The sequence below is a fragment of the Synchiropus splendidus genome, chromosome 1 (genome assembly GCF_027744825.2).
Source record: "Synchiropus splendidus isolate RoL2022-P1 chromosome 1, RoL_Sspl_1.0, whole genome shotgun sequence".
NCBI classification, from domain to species: Eukaryota; Metazoa; Chordata; class Actinopteri; order Syngnathiformes; family Callionymidae; genus Synchiropus; species Synchiropus splendidus.
This window is the reverse complement of record NC_071334.1, coordinates 20124965-20142174: the sequence shown is the minus strand read 5'-3', so window position 1 is coordinate 20142174 and position 17210 is coordinate 20124965. Positions and strand designations below refer to the sequence as shown.

The following is a 17210-nucleotide window of genomic DNA, read 5'->3' as shown; positions in this document are numbered from 1 at the left end:
CAAAAATGTCATCAGCTAAGCTTAACTAAAACAAAGGACCAGTGATAAATACCAAGAATGAAGAAAATAAAACATCTAGCTTGCAGTCACAAACATCTCTACTGGATCAGTTCAGCTACACTGACCACACAGCACCACGTACAAGTCACCGGTCCATGACTAGTCAAGTAGCTTGGCAGTTAGTCACACTCACGGCAATTTGAGTCCTCATGTGGTTTTCAACCGAACCCAAGGGCCAGTTCCAAGCATCCCAAGTTTTGAGACAATTGTACAACACCTCCACAATTTGGAAAATAAAACCAAGCCCCTGAGGAAGTGAATTGAAATCTGTGTCTGTAATCAACAGAAGCAGGTGACACCATGAAACGTGTTGTTTCATTTCCAAAAGAATTGGCGGATAAAAAGACACTTGACAGCACTTTGGATCCTTTTATCGGCGCCCCACTGAAATGTATTCAGATAATTACAATGCCAGATGCCATCCCCTCTTTAACCATCAAAACAAACTACAAGCTTTGCCCACCCCTGCCCCCCGCCCCTCCAACAACCCGCTCGCTGAAGAGTTGTCACGGCAGCCGCGCTTTCCTTTTCATTACAGGTACCTATTGAGGAACACGTCGCATTCCACTTTGCCAGCGCAGTCAAGACAGAAACTGACAGTATTGTTCTAGTATCAGTGGAGGGAAAAAAAACAGAAAAACAAACAAAAGCTTTGGCACTAAGGAGCTGTTCCAACAGGGGATGGTGGGTGGGGGGAGAGATAACACAAGGTGATCAATGCTGCTCTGGATTCTGATAACACTCGGCGCGTGCTGGAGACAAATGATGGAAATTCTTAAGGAGGGAAGGTCTGCAATCTGCCAAATAGTCTTCAAATTAGCCTTCAAGAACAAGTCTCAGTGCGGAAGCAGCGGCAGTAAATAAAGGGCCAGCATAAATTACCTTTAGATGTCAATTGTGATAGCACGCCCTGTTTTCTTTTTGTTAGCGTGTCGCCCATTCGTCTCGCTGGCGGATGACATGAAATGAAAATCTCTCTCTACTTCACTCTCTCTCTCTCTAGCACCAGTACTCTGAGCGGTTTGTGACACTTGAAAACACTCCGGGTTGGTGAAACCACAGCTGGGCCCCGGCTGATTGGCTGGCACTCTGACTGCCACTAAACTTTCGCTGCTTGAGGAGTTGTCTGTGCTGGGACAGGTGGTGTTTATGCAGATGAATGAACACATTACTAGGCGCTCTTCCTTTTGGTTTAAACATTAGCGTTTGAAACGTGGCGAATCAGATGCTCTTCCCCGGCTGGATGAAGCCGTCGTGGAAGGCAGCTGGCAGACCTCTGGATCTGAACTCCTGCAGGAAGGAAGTGGACAATGTAGCAGGGCATTCAGGGGACTAGTTCAGCTAGACTGTGCATTATTTACACCACAGTTAAAGGGAAAGTTTGCTGCTGCTGTGTCTTAAAATAGATATGCGAACATGGAGCAATTAGATCCTAATTATCGCACATATGTTTCGCTATTATCGTGCTTCGCATTGGTGTGAGCGTTCTGGATATCTCACTGTGACTGCATCACAGTCTGCTGTCTCCTGTTTCTCCCACTAAATAAAGTACCTTTGAAAAATGACGGTTTATAACTTGGGCCACTTCTGCCAACAGATGGATCCTCTGATGTTTCTAAACCATATATAAGGCTGGAATAAGGGCAAAATATTCATCTAAAACAGTGAATGTCAATAGAATTCGAAAATGTAATCCAATTACTCTAAAATCTAGGAATCAAGATCCTGGATGAAAAGAAAATCCATCCAATTATGACAATTTGCATTTGCATTTTCACAACAGTAGCGTTTAGCGGCTAAAAAACATGGAAAAAGAATAAGGTTCTAGTTTAATAATTAAATATACAGAAACAAAAATATTATAATGCTAATACATTTATAGTGAAGCAAGCAGATAGGTACAGTAGACAGTGTCTCTTGTTCAGTGCTTTAGCCACAAATTATTCTATGTAAATATGTAATGCTAACTCCTTGTTTTCATCTCTAGTCGTCTGATTCTAGTTGACTACGCTGTGATAAAAAGCATAAATGTTGTGTATGAGGACGTGAATTCAGCAATGAGATAGGAGAGTGAATTTAGATTGCTAATATATTTACTATGCTTTCATATTTCAGTGTTGGGTTTGATGATGAGTGTTGCATCTGAAAGTGTAGTGCTGCTGAATAAAATAACTTCCATCCACAATGAATGAACGGCGCGCAGTCCTCTCAAAATTGCGTACCTTATTTTAATAAATAAAACAGTGCTTTGTTGTCGGCAGATACTACAAAAACGCCTGTAACCGGATAAAGGTTGGCTTGATGGGAACGGGCAGATTGAACGGGACATTTATAGACTGAGGCCACGACTTCATGAAATGTTTGCTCCACTTGCAGCGCACGGCTTTGTTTGGGCGACACTCGGTGCACTGGCTGCGACACTAAAGTCCCTATTGTCTGAGTCAACTTGACCTGACCTAGCTGGTTAAGCTGCACCATTGTGAACAGCAAATTGCTTCAACTAGGGGGGTAGCCGCTTTGTGGCTACGTGGAAAATAACTTTAAAAAGCCCAAATCTATAGTTCATGCAGAGAAAGGCCAGTTTTGTCCCAGAAAAAAAGCCCTGTTTATTTCCATCCGCCAGTAAAAACACAGCTATTGTGTGGATGTGGCAGTAAGAAGGTTCAGTCCAGCCTGATCCATTTAGTCGCTCCGACTGTTTTTCCACACAAGTCCAAGCTTCTCATCGCCTCCTGAGACAGACATATGCCTGCATAAGAAATATTTACCATTTCATTGCCAATCAACAACTTACATCCTGGCCCGAAGCCCAAACCCAGCAAGTGTGAGTGAGCCAGACAACGCTTATCACAAGCTCCTAATCGCATTCTACCACTCAGCAGGCCCCAACATGCACATGGCAGCGACGTGTAAACTCCTATCAGTCCAGATTTTCACACCCGCAGAAGCTGTGGATACCCCCTCACCCAGTCAATCTGGAGACATTTTTAATTTCCAGTGTTTGTGTCACACAGCACATGCTTCAACTAGCCTACATCTTTCATGCATGAGAATATATGTAAAAGACAAAACTGTCGATTAGGTATATTTGTATTTATCAAGCAGGTATTATTCAAGCTAAAATCAGGTGTTGAACTGATCCCATCTGGTACAGTAGGTGCCACAGTTACCAACAGGCGCCGGAACAGCTTCTTCCCATCACTTTTCATTGAGTGGCTGTGACAATGTTTTTGTCAATTCCATCTCCATACATGGGTGCAGATCTAGTTATATTGTGAGTCTATCTATTAAAATTTTGAAAATCGCTTAGTCAGGACAGGGGGAGGTGCATTTGTGTGTTCATAAAGAGCACTAGCTTGTGGTTTGTAGTGTTTATTTAGGCTTTTATTTTGTTGTATTACGTGCTTTTTTTTATTTATTTATTTTTGGTTTCTGTTGACAGGTAATGGTACCCAGCTGGAACCAAACCAAAACTAGAGCAACTGTCAGCACCACTCCAGTCTGTGGCAGCAGATCGTCCACCCGTCAACTCTGGCAATGTTGTGGCAGTATCATCATGCGCACTTACTGCTATTCCTGTGATTTGGGTTTCAAATGTTTGCGCCCAATATTAAACTTTTAAAAATCTTTCTGAGCGCATATACGCAAAATAAGTCAATTATATTGTGTCTGGGGAAAAATTTTTCAATATTTAATAAGATCACAACAAATATTGGTATTAATATAGGTGATGTTGTTTCCCTTTTCCACCCCCATTTTAATGCACTTCCATTATGGTTCATCTGTGTACAGTACATGTGCAATGTGTAGGAATGCTGATTTGTTGTCGATATAGAGTCGATCACCCTTCTGGTGTGCATGTGTCATATTCTTGTGGCATAACTGAATCTATCAGTGAACAGAACTGAATCTATCAGATGTGGTCTTTACTTCCATGTTCCATGTGTATGCGCTCGTACTTCACAAATTAAATCCAACTCCGATTTGGATGTTTGGATGAAACTGATTGTTGATCCAAAAACGTGAGCAATAGCTTCACAAGTATATCCCAGTACTCTTGACTGCAGGTGCAGATGAGAATTGTTGTTTTTGACCAACCAGTCTAAACTTGCTCGATGGTGCGTAGTGGTCACAGCTATGGTTTGTGGTCTCCCACAACCTGGCAAACCTGCCCAGGAGGGGACGGTGGTCGGCTCCCTGCAGGCCCATCGCCACACGTCCCCAGTTCCTGCCGGACCCCAACACCAGACGCCTCCTCGGCTCTAATTAGGGCAGCGTTCAGTCGCTCCCAGCAGCACCTTACCCCAGCCATGAACCGGCCCACTAATTGTTTCATTACATCACCAATGAGAAGAACAAAAGATGAAGCGGGGAAAAGTGACAGAGGTAGGAACTAACTTGACATGCTAATTTTCATTAACCCTCATCTTCCCAGGCTTTCATCATCCGCCCTCCTCCCTACCGCTCATCCAGGGTGGTGAGGCACTCGAATTATCCACAAGCGTTCCAGCTATCGCTAATTACTCCGAGACTTCCTCATTAGGCCATTTCAAATCCAACCTTAGATCAACACTTACCCAGACCTCTGGGATTCTTCGTTCCCAGCAGCGGTTAGACAAACAATTGGTTCAAAGGATCAGGTATTCTCCTTTAAGAGGAGAAGAAAGCCAAGGGTAAACAACTGCTCATTTGTAAAGAGCTGCTTCGGAGAAGAATGACCCAATCCATAATTAAATCTACTTGAGCGCCTCTTTTTAAAAAAAAAAAAAAAAAAAATGGTCGTTGTGTTATGAAAATTTCAGGAAACCACTTTCTTACTGCGCTAATAAGAACTGATCTACCCCTGTAATAACCTGTTTGTGCACCTTGAAAACAAGCAAGTTATCAAGAGAGCACACACTTTTGAATGCCGCAAAATAGCATGCGCTCCCCAGTTAGCATATTTGCTGCTACGGCCCGGACAAAATGCAAGTGTATTTGTTTAACTTGTGTCAGATGAGTTGACACACCTTTACATGTAAAAATTTCATCTTGACTAAGAGGCGGGCACGGGTTGTACACTCATTGTGAGGCATCACAGCAATGACAACAAGAGTGCATTTTAGATCTCTGTTTCAAAGTGATAATGCAAGTCTTGGGTGGATTCACCAACAGCTGGCTACAGCAGCAGTGGAGCACCAAAGTAGTTCATCTGTGGTGTGCGTAATGATGTGCTTGAACTTCCGCAGTGATAAATGGCATGTTGAGGGTGGATGAATCACTGGTATCCATTTTATAATGTCATCCATGTAAGGTAGCCAGCTAAGCCCCAAAATAAGCTTTATTTCAGGTGTCCTGCAAGAAGCTTTGGTACTATCCGTGATCCTTGATGGGCTTGTGTGCTGCAAACCATATAACTACAACGTAACACCGTTATGATGACAACCAAACAAAACCACCATGTTAAAAAGACACTACGCCAGTCTGAACTATTTAGTCAGCATGAACTAGGCTTATAACGTGTAGCAAAAATGCTTTCATGTGACTTGCTAGCACCAACTCTCCCATCATGAAGATCTACAAATCCATTTTTGCAGAGTAGACGACTGTGGATTTGATCCTTTTGTTAGCCCAAATTTGTTTCTGTCAAGCCAATGCTGGTCATAACGTCAGCCTCCCGGCATGTTTGCAGCCCTTCAAGCATGTGATTCTGATAGGGGGCGGAGCAAACACATCAACTGACAGGGTCAGATTCAGCGGGTGAGATGCAGAGCCGTGTTTCAACAAACCGTTTGGTGTCCAGCACTTTCACGCGCTTCATCAAGCACATTTCAGTTTTCAAACCTTGAAAACACACCATCAAAATTCCAGCACTTTTAAGGATTTCACGCACTGTATGAACCCAGAGATCACGTCTACGACACTACTATTGAATACATACAGGCAGGACATTAAGGAACCACAAGCAAACTGATTCCACATCATTCTCAACAGTTGACAGCGTCTTAATTTACTGAATACATGTCATGTCAATGGTGTATAATGGTGTCAGCAACTGTGTTTCAAACGTCAGCATTATAGTGATATTAAAAATGTCAGTTCAGGCTTGAGAGGTTTCTTCTAAATAAATTCGCACCGTTCTCATTAGCTGACTTCTTGTTTTAAAATTCAGTATTTTTATCAACAGTCACCCGGCAATCTTTTCTAGACCTTCGCGAAAACAGAGAGGAGACAGCAGTTTTGAGTTTGGAGCGAAAACGGCAGGTAGGTTAATATGTGTGTGTAGATTTCCAATGACCCAGGTAATGATAATTCATCTGGGCGGCTCATAAAACCAACCCCTCGACACCGTTCATGCTTGTGCGCCCACTGAACAAGCTGTGCTTACACACCCTAACCAGACGTCCTCATCGCTTCCCAAAACGGTCAAGGAATCCTTCTTCGTAAGAAAGACTTTTCAGGCATATTTTAGGCAAAGTATTGGGACAAACGGTAAACAGTAAAATTAAACTAGAGCATCGACTGAGGTCAGAGTGTGCTTGAGCTAAACATCTTTTGCGAGCCCACTGCTTACGCTTTCCCAATGTAAATGGACTTATACATCTGATTCATGCTGTGAATTTTCCTTGTTGAATAAAATAAATGTGTTTTGGTCAGTCTTGTAAATAAAAATGTCACTCATGGCCAAAATGCCAAGCAACTCGGTGTCTGAAAAACAAATAAATATTCTCTTTGTTTGTTTGTTTTAACGGTGACAGAGCCAACAAACAAACTATGTTACTTTCTTTTCAAGTCTTCATTTCCACTAACTCATTGTGATAATGTGCCATCATTTCTTCTCAGCCGTCCTCTTTCAAACTCTGTGATGTCAGCACTGTGCTCTGTGAAACGCCACCAGAATCTGAGTCTGTCACTTAAAATATAGTACCGTCAGATCTGTTACTTTAACCTTGAAGCAATTAGCTGTTGCCGAGGCGTAATGAATCCTGACGTGGCTCTGCTGTGATGAAACCCCTAATTGCTCTGTAAAAAAAGGAAGCTCTTGACATCGCTGCTGACAGACTTTCCCCCTCCTTCTTCTTCTCCTCGGCCGCCTGGTTTGAAACTTGAAAGGTAGCGCAGCTTCTCTGCCATCAGCTGTCCTGTCACTTGACAAAAAGAAAGAGGGGAAACTGGCTGGATTTGCTGAAATGATGAGGCCATTTAAACTATGGGATGTCGGCGTCATTCAGCAGGACTGTGGCAGACTGGCTAGGACCGGAGGAGTGATGATTCCGAAGAGTGATGCATTGTCACCGTCAGCTTGCAGTAAAATGGAAAATCAAATTAGAGTAATGTAATTAAAACGTGTGCTGAATATTTGAATGGATCAGAAACATTTTACATATGTGTGTTTAGCCTGGCAAATGCACTTTGTCACCATCTTTTTTTTTTTTTTATTCTAAAAAGATTTTTTTTTTCTGAACGCAGGGAAAACATTATCCAAAATTGATGGTCGACTGAGACAAGGAAGTCTGAGAACACTGTTTGAGGACTAATTATCAAAGTTACCACATACTACTAGCTAACAATCATATTGAGAAATAATGCATGGTAAAGCAGCAACACAAACCCTGCCTGTGTCACACTATCATGCCAAAACAAAGATGTGGTGACTTTACTCAAGAGTCTCTGCCGGATGACACCACGCCAGCAGGCAGGCTACGGATGTCCATTTTAATTATATTGTTCTATAATTTGCTCATGTGATCTCAGATGAAGAATGAAAATCAAAATACAAAGCCATAGCTTCCGGCTCTTTAGCATGACAACTGTGTGGTCAAGCCAACGCACAGACATCACCCCTCTCACCAGTAAGACGCAGATATAACGCAACTTTACTCGAGGCAAAATCATAATCCATGTGAGGAGTAAACATTCTATTTGTCAAAACATCATTGCCTTTGACTCTACTGAGAGCTGAAGGTCAGGGGTGATGAGGCGTTTGCTGCAGGACGTCATCGGCAACAGTGTCAAGAAGATCTTCAAGTCACCAAGTTTCATGCCCACCTCCTCACGATGAAAATCAAATCTATGGTCATCAAAAGAGGACTTTTCACACCGAGTCTGCTCTTCAAGCGCCATGAAACTATATGATATTTAAACCTGTCATGTTGACTGCGTACTGTTAACCGGAAAAATAACACTGAGTGTTTTTAAAGGGCAAAGCAGTCATATAGACATTCATTTTCTTTTTTCTTTTTTAATTCCATTGTCAAGACCATTTTTGCGTCCGGCAGGCGCACAGAAATTACCTTCACCTTGATTTGTGAGCTTCTAAATAAAATAGAATTTTATCGCTTTTATCGTTATTTAAATTTACACTTTGCTGATCTCACTTGGTTGAACTGATGGTGCGGCTAAACTTGTTCCATCCAGCTTGACAACGTGACCAACCCAGGGTGTAGCCGGTGGAGAGATCAGTGTGCGAGACGCATTGCAGAATTTAGTGAGAAGGTTTTTGGGGTGGCTGAAAGTGGGGGTGAGGGGATAAACTCTTATTTAGTGAGTGAGGCAGGAGATGTGATAATGAGAGGCCAAGGAGAGCAAGTGTTACCTCATTATTGTAATGAAAAAGATACCCCACCATTACATCAGTTAGAGGAGGAAAAAAAAGTGGCAATTAAAGTAGCCAACAAGGTTCCTTGAGGCAAGAAGAAGAAGACGAAAACGACTCTGCAAAGCCCATCTGTTCTGGGTAATGTGTGCCACGGAAGAGAAAAGCCTAATCCTCTTTATTCAAGTCTGCTGCCCCTTTTCCTCACCTCGCTGTGTTTCCATGTTACTCCTACATTTCTGTGTTGAATTAAATGGCATATTTCTCAAAAATTTCCTTCAATTTAATGACATTAAAAATATTTTTATAGCATATTTAGAGTACATGCGACATTTGAAATGATAATAGCAAAAATAATTTCCTCTACATGATAATAAAAACCACAAGTTCTGTCTGCCATTATCTTGATACCTAAAATGAAATATCTTGATACCGTCAACGTAATTTATATTAAACACTGAGAACTTGGGCTTGTAAAAAAGAACAATTGTCTTCAATAAAAACTAATAATACACATAAATAGTGAGAAGGAAGGAAGGAAAAACTGAATGAGTTAATGTAAATACTAAATGATTTCAACAGCTAAACAAATAAAACTCAAATATTAATAATAAATTGTTGCAATAGTCCCTATTAGAAAGACTGCAGACGCACTGGAAAGAAGGGTTTAAGACCGGACTAGTGCCTTTGGAGCCAGAAACACCTTGGTATCGAATATTTGCGCACAATTAATTGCTCGAATGTTACTTCGGTGTATTTCATCTCCACTGCTTCTTTCACAATAATAATAATAATAATAATAATAATAATAATAATAATAATAATAATAATAATAATACAGTGAGCCGTTGGTGCATGACAAATGTAAAAACATGCCAGTCAGCTTCATGCTGTCACTCTGACTCATAATCACTGTGACCCACTTTGACTGGGACTTTTGCTGCTGCGTTTATTTGAGCCACGTTCGCGTCAGAACTCGTTATTAACGATAATAACGTAAGAAAAAAGCACGTATGAACCGAGCAGGTAGATGCGAATAGTGAGCGGGATTGTGGCTACATGAATTCGCTGCTGCTGCATGATTGTGAGGCTTCGGCTATTATTAATGAATCAGCCCGCACTGGCAACCGACACCCCCACCAACACCCGCCCGCCCCTCCCTCCCACCCGCAGAGTGCGATAAATAAATAATGCTGTAGAAATCATGCATATGAACAACATGCGTCGGTCTTATATACAGCGGTAATGGGCGCAAGCTTTTGGGTCAATACGGTGGACTAATATTTTTCAGCGTGTGCGTCGCACGTGTTAATTCAAGGCAAAAATGTGGAGTTATGTATGGACGATCCGTATAAAAAAATAAAACAGGCACAGATTTAGAAATTTGTGTGCGTAAAAAAATTAGAAATATACTCAAAAACTCTGTTAATGAATTGTCTGTTATGGAGCTTGTTCGAAGTCGCGGAATACGTTATGGCCAGAATTCAAACACGTGAATATTTGTCCAGGCGTGAATCCTGACAACCATTGACGCGTAGAATGTATTTATTTTACAGTGACCGTGTTTTATTTTGGATGTGGCAGAAAAGGTCAATTCATCTGAGAAAAAAAAAGAAAAAAAAAGAAAAAGGGGACCCAAACAAACGTGCCCCGAGGCGTTGATCCACAGGAGCGCGTCCCTGTCTTAATCTCTTGAGTGCGCGTATTATACAAGAAATGTTTAGTCATAATTTCAAAAAAATATAATATATATTTATCTCTCGTAAAAATAAATACGGTTGTTTGAAAGGAAATAATTTAAAACTTTTAACATTCTTTTAAAAATGTCCTGAGTCAATCCCCCCCAGATTAACTGCAGGTTTTGTTTCCTTTCTTTTTTTTTTTAACCACGCTGCCTTCTTCAACACTGATCGCTCATGCTGAGAAATCCAGGCTTATTGTCTGCTGGTTTTCCTCCCATTGCGCAGCTGCCAAGCCAAGGCCACATTCCCAGTGAAGCACCGAACCAGATAACCCAAAAGACCGAGGCGAATTTTACGCGCGTAAACTATGAACAAGTTGATGGTGATGTCACTTCGAATATTTTTTTAATAAATGGAATACGTCATCCACATTGATGTTTGAAGCAGTAGAATAATATTTTAATTAAAAATGAAATAAATAAAATATATTTCCGGCACAGTTATAAAAGTTTGTACAAATTTAGAAGCTGCACAGTTCACGTAGTATCATTACGTCTTTATTCATTCCGTTCTTCTCCATCTAATAAACTTTATAAGTTTATTTGCTAATGTAAGTGTATTTGTACAAAAGACAAACAAACAAACAATCAGACACGAGTAGTCCTGGTGGTCCGTCTGTCTCGGCCCGGACAGAAACAGTCTTTAGGCTATTTTTTGGGCCGATATTAAATACCTCCTTTTGTAAAAATGTCTTTATCTTTTGTTTTCGGGGGGTCGGGTGAGAAAGCAGTCCTGTAATGTGGTTCCAGTGCAGTTACTCACATCACTTGTTCTGTTTTTATCGCGGGTGCGGTGTGCCGGACATGGGGTTAGACATGGGGTTTAGGGCCGGTTGCCCCCCGGGGCCAAGGCCATGGATGAGCACCCTCGGGACCAGGGGTCTCTGGAGGCTGGGGTGCGGCGACGAAGGAGTCCGGTACATGCTGCTGTACATGGCCGCAGCCGCCGCGGCCGCCGTGCTGCTGTCCACGGTTCCGAGCAGACTCGGGTGGTAGAAGTAGGGCGACGGGAACATTCTCTGTAAGGCCGAGTAGTTTCCTGCTTCCGCCAGCAGCTCCAGTCCCACCGCCGTCTGTCTCTTCCACTTCGTCCTGGAGATCAAAACACCGCAGATGAATTATTGAACCCCGTCGCCATTTTGTCAACTCCTCAAACACCCCGTTAATTACTGCGCTGAGGCCTGTAGTGACTTCACCCACGCAGAATAAATACAAGTAAGAAGGATATTCGCATCAGACTTTGATTTCAAAATGAACTTGGCTCTCTTTCAGAAAACACAAAAACTTCTCCGACATTCAAACCTGAAAGTGTGAGACGCCTATTAAAATATATATGTTTAAAGAATGCAGAAAAAATAAGACAAAACTTTGAAGAGAATAGATTCTGAATTGCGAACCACGTGCATGAAATAATGAATGAAATTCAGACATACACACAAGCCGCTTACACCTTCATTCCATCAATAGAATAATCAAGGGTGAACATGACTCGTTTTGGCCTAAACACACACATAAATAAATGTTTTCAAATTCGTCCACGGTTATATAGGAATATGAAGATGAATCATTAAAAATTTGTATTTGATATTTTTCAAACTCAACGTTGACCATGCAAACAAGAGGAGACAAATTATTGTCCTCGAAACATAAGCTGGCCTGAAGACGATTATTTTATTTTATAACTGCACGAACTTAACAAGAAGAGAAATACGTTTGGGTTTTTCTGTGCATGTTTTACAGGTTGACAGCGGTTGAGAAGCTTCAGATCTAGTTATTCATAACCAAAATTGCAAATTTAAATGTCTCATCGCGCGGCTTGCTGAAGACAAAATGACTTTTAATTGCGCTAACAAACTCTTTTTTTTTGACTAATTCTGCATTTGAAGCTCGTGGTTACTGTGATGTTGAGACTGACTGATCAAATATATGCAACATGTCTCCCTCGGTTAAATAGATTTTTGTGCGTTGCGCGTGCGTGCTCTCACCTTCGGTTCTGGTACCACGTCTTGACTTGTGTGTCTGTGAGGTTGAGGGCCGCCGCCAGGTCCATGCGGTCCTGCACACTGAGGTATTTCTGCCGCTCGAAGCTTCTCTCCAGCTGGTTGAGCTGGTGGTCGGTGAAGGCTGTGCGCGCTTTGCGAGGCTTTTTCGTGCGCACTGGTGGGCTGTCTCTGCTGCTGGATATCTCCCGGTCTCCTTCCTCTTTGCTCCCTTTGCACAGCACAACCAAAGAGTAAGCACGGTCACATCAACTTTTTTTTTTTCTCCTCAGTTTTAAGTCAGACGAATCAATCTATCTAGCGATTTCTTCCTCACAAGATCCCCCTCTAGGAACAATAATCTCTCTAATTGACCCACCAGGGAGGCCTGCGCGCAGGGGAGATCAGCAGGCTCACATCTGTCTTACATCGCCTCATAAAGGACACCAGCGCCCCGAGTAACATCTCCACAATTTACCGCTAATATTTGCACAGGCTGTCCGTCTTACCGTTGCATTTCATTTCACTCTGAATGTCGTCTCTTCTGTCCAACTTGCTTCTGTTCTCGTCTTGTTCCAGTTTGGGCCTGAAGCCGTCCGGAGCCATGGCACTTTCTGGTTTTGGCGTGTGAAGCGGTGATGACACCGTGGTGCTGTAAGGTGCGCAGGCGGCCAGCGGTTTGCTGTCGCCCAGAATGTCTTTGATAAGAAAGGACGAGGTTGCAGTCCTCGGGGCACCGGAGCCGGCGAGCGGCGGCCCCTGCTGCGGAGACAAACTCTGGCCGTTGCTGTGGTGATGGAGGTGGTGGTGATGCTGCTGTAGACTGTCCTGGACCAGGTGCGCGTCGGCGCCGTGCTCCATGGTGACCGAGATGGGGGATGAGGGCGCCGTTCCGACAGTGTCTATCTCCGAGCATGACGGGGACGGGGTCGCCTGGCTCCGGAAATCTGCTGTCCTGCTGTCGTTCAGCCGAAAATCTCCGTTCATCAGGTTACCAGAGTTGGACGCGCTGGATAAAATAGTGTCTATCCCAAAGCTGGACCCGCTGGACGCTTCCATGTTAAGAAAGGAGGGACGGATTCTTCATAACAGATGCTTTTCTTTTTCTTCTCGTCCGCGCTGAAAGTAAAGTAATCAAGAATACGCGTCGAATAAACCACAGGGAAGAAGGAAAATCCACGGTAGATGGTCCACGCTGAAGAGTCTGTACTCCACGCCGCCGTCAGTGTTTGGATGTTGAACTTAGTGTGAAAAGTTGAGGCGCATAGAGAGATATAGCTACACTCCTCGACATCAGGCTGCCCCTTTTTGCTGCTAATCGCTCCACTGTTGCTCTACAATGACTTCCTAGAGTGACGTCACGGCCCACGGCGAGGGGGAATTAATATTTTCTCCTTTATAATAAACACTCGACGCCTTTTCTCTCTTGTAGCCCTCTCGCCCACCTTCCCCTCCACCTTCCGCAGCTTCCTCAACTCCGATTGGCTTGCATCACGGCCGGCACCGGCTCTCCACCAATCAGGGCCGACTTTCTTGATCCAGACGATTCAAGCCGCCACATTATTCTCGTAGCCCGTGGGTTTGTACAAGAAAAGCAGGTGCTTTAAGGCCAAGCTCCAAATATTTATTCTTAAATTACTATAAAAAAAAATGCAACGAACACTGAATTTTCGTGCTGGTTAAGTCCACTTTAAAACAGTGTTGTCGCACAAAATAGGAGTTTTTTTTTTGTTTTGTTTTGTTCCCTAAAATGAGATAACTGAATCTTTCCACTTTAAAACAAAAAAGTTATGCCATTGTCGCGTTATGATCATAGAATCAATTTAAGTGGTGAGGGTCATAGCTCATATTGTTAATGTCATCCTAATTAGGGAAGCCATTATGGGGTGTTAATGAGCGATCAGAGGTACAGGACAGTCCGCGTCATTTTGGAAAAGCGCTCATTATTTTATAATTGATTTTTCATGTTAAGGATTTCGCTCATCGTTGCATGTAGGCGTTTTTTTTTTTTTTTTCATTTTTATCTCCGCACGCTCTGAAAACAGCGAGGCATTTCAGCTGACAAAAGTGCGTCAGTCTGGCTCTTGGTGGGAGACTCCGCTTCACTTCGAGCGAGAGACCACGCTCCGCAGAGACATTTCAGTCATCGCCTCTCGTCCATATGTATCTACTTTTTTTGTAATCGCCACCGCATTTTTAAAGGCGGAGATTGTTTTATGCTGTAACATATTACTGTCCAGTTTGTTCGTTCTTTTTTTTTAATCGTTATGTCGGTGATGAAGATGATTCTGCTGTGCCATGGAAGGAGACCAGCCATTGTGCCATTTACAGGTTTGTTTGACAATTTTAAAAGTTCCATTTTTTTTTTTTTTTTTTGAGCAGGTACTGTTATGTCTGTGAGTTAAAATGATACGCGTTTATTGATACCACTGAATTAAAAACAGAAGACTTGAGGCACAGCCTGAATTTGACAGAAACAAATAGTAGTCGTTATTTAAAGTAATGAGAAATTTAAAGAGAAAACGTAATGTGGGGTAACTTTATTAGAATTTGTTTCATTTACCTTTGTGTAATTTCACTCATGTAAAGAGAGAGAAGTACTTAAGAAGCGTAACATTCCGGGTCATTTAAATAGCATTTCATTCATGTTTAATGGCAAATAATTGGGGCATTTATATATTTAATATTGAGCTAGGTGTTAATTGTTCAGACAACAGCAGCATTTCCCCATTAAGACTACTAGAGGGCGACAAAGCGAGATCAGAAAAAGTTAAGGATTAGTATCTTCTTTTCTTTTATTATTGAGACTAATTGCGTTATTTTAGAAAAAAAAAAGGATAGGTACCAACAAAAGCACGGTGTCACTAATAATTTACAAAAATAAACAAATGTTGCTCTTCGGTGCTCTGTATTGCAGATGCGCCGTGACAGTGAAAAGGCCTTTCTGGTGCTCCCTCGCAGCATCACATCAAATTGAGGCGTCAACGCGTCACTCAGCCGAACACAGAAACAATCAATCGCTTTATCAGAATAAGGGGCCACATGGTCGGATTGTAGCGCCGCACGAGCCCGAGGACCGTCTTATCGGCATCGCTTCATGCTCGATGATGACGATTATGATGATGGCTCAGTGGCTCCCTGACTGCTGGCACCGGATCGATTCGCGTGGATGCTGTCACTTGACCGCGAGCCACCGTCAGGATGCGGCGCTTTATAAAGGACCTGAAACTGGGATTTGTCGCTCGTGCCCACGGAGGAGACGCACGTGGCCGGTCCTCGGAAGACACGGCGCGGTGAATGAAGCAGGAGTTGGGATAACTACGACGCGTTAGGGGGCTGAATTATCCATTTTTAATGAATGACATCACTGCTTACAAGCCCAATGAAAATAGACATTACAATCAGCTCGGAATTTAAATTTATGCAGACACATTTTTTCGAATCTATTTGGGTATTGTCATTTGAATTATAAGATGATGATTTTGTTTTAATAAAATACCTTCATTTATAGTTTACATTTTATTTATTTTTATTATGTTGCATTTTTTTATGTTGTTATGTCGCATGCAAGGGAAATAAAAGAAACCAAAACACACAACAGGAACATTCCTATGAGTCAAAACAAACACTCGAGGAGAAGGAGAAGCTTCTCCATGTTTCCAGTGACCGTCCTGTCAAAACGCTCCCTCCCCCGGGCAGATGGTCAGAGAATTACACCAATTAAGGATGCAACAAAAAGAACATGCTGTTTAACAGTTTGGCAGATTCATCTGAAACTCAAAGTCACAATGTCATTTGGACTAAATCAATACAACCGGTTGTGACCAGTTGTGTTAATTCCATTTAAAAAATAAATACATAAAACAAAAAGATGAAAAGAATACATAGTATTAAAATCCACGTCCACAGAATCGAAAAATATCAGTTATTGTTGAACAGCTAAAATAAACAATTTAAACAATAAATATATATTTTAAAATGCTACATTAAAAAATATGTTATTACTTGTGTGAATAGTAAGGTACGATTATGATATGAATAAATGCAAACTAAATGAAGTTCCATATTCACACTTCTGGAAGTCGGTGAGTGTCATTGGTCATATTGTTAAATGAAAATGCTTCATGTTCAGACAAGACAAGACTGAATTAATGTGAATGTATATAGTGAATGATTATAATTAATGTGACTGAACTGGGTTTTAAATGGTAAAAACTTCAATCATAATTCATCTTTTCTTTTTTTTTTTTTTTTAAGGCACCTTCTGGACTCCTCCTGGTGAGGTATTCAGAACACGTCCACCTGGGAGGATACCCTGGGGCAGATCCAGGTCCTGCTGAATTATGTCTCTCAGTTTCATTGGGTCTGTGTATTCCCCCAAAGGATATCCAGTAGAGGAGGTTTCTGGCAAGACAGAAGTCTAGACCTCTTCACTTTGGCAGCTGCCTCTGCGACCCAACCTGGGCAAAGACAATACAAGTATGGTCCTATCAGTAGTAACACCCATCAACATGATTCTTTAAAATTTTATTATTATTTTTTGTTATTGAATTGAATTGAATTTTATTCATCATTCATCATACTTTTGAAGTGCTACTGCTTCAGTAAGCTGGGTTCTATAGCTCAGTGCAGACACTGATAGCTGGAGGCATGACGTACTGAAGAACACCAACCAAACCAGCAACACAAACACATCTGAAGTTAGGATGAAACCAGCAACATTCCATACCTCAGCGGGAAAACAATCTGACCATCTGAGCTATACCACTGGCCCTTTGTTGAAGAAGGCAAGGTCTGTCCAAACTGAAGAGTAAAAAAAGTCCAGGCATTCCCAAGATGACTGATGCATCTTGAG

The 17210-nt window shown here is 42.1% G+C and overlaps 1 protein-coding gene across 1 annotated transcript; it reads right to left on the bottom strand.

Moving 5' to 3' along the window:
* Window positions 1–10858: 10858 nt before the first annotated feature.
* On the bottom strand, window positions 10859–13756 carry barhl2 (BarH-like homeobox 2). The gene is made up of 3 exons (XM_053887789.1): window positions 12865–13756; window positions 12362–12587; window positions 10859–11468 (listed from the first exon to the last, which is right to left on the bottom strand). The coding sequence occupies exons 1-3, from the start codon at window positions 13412–13414 to the stop codon at window positions 11156–11158; spliced, it is 1089 nt and encodes a 362-aa protein (XP_053743764.1). The 5' UTR covers window positions 13415–13756; the 3' UTR covers window positions 10859–11155.
* Window positions 13757–17210: the final 3454 nt, after the last annotated feature.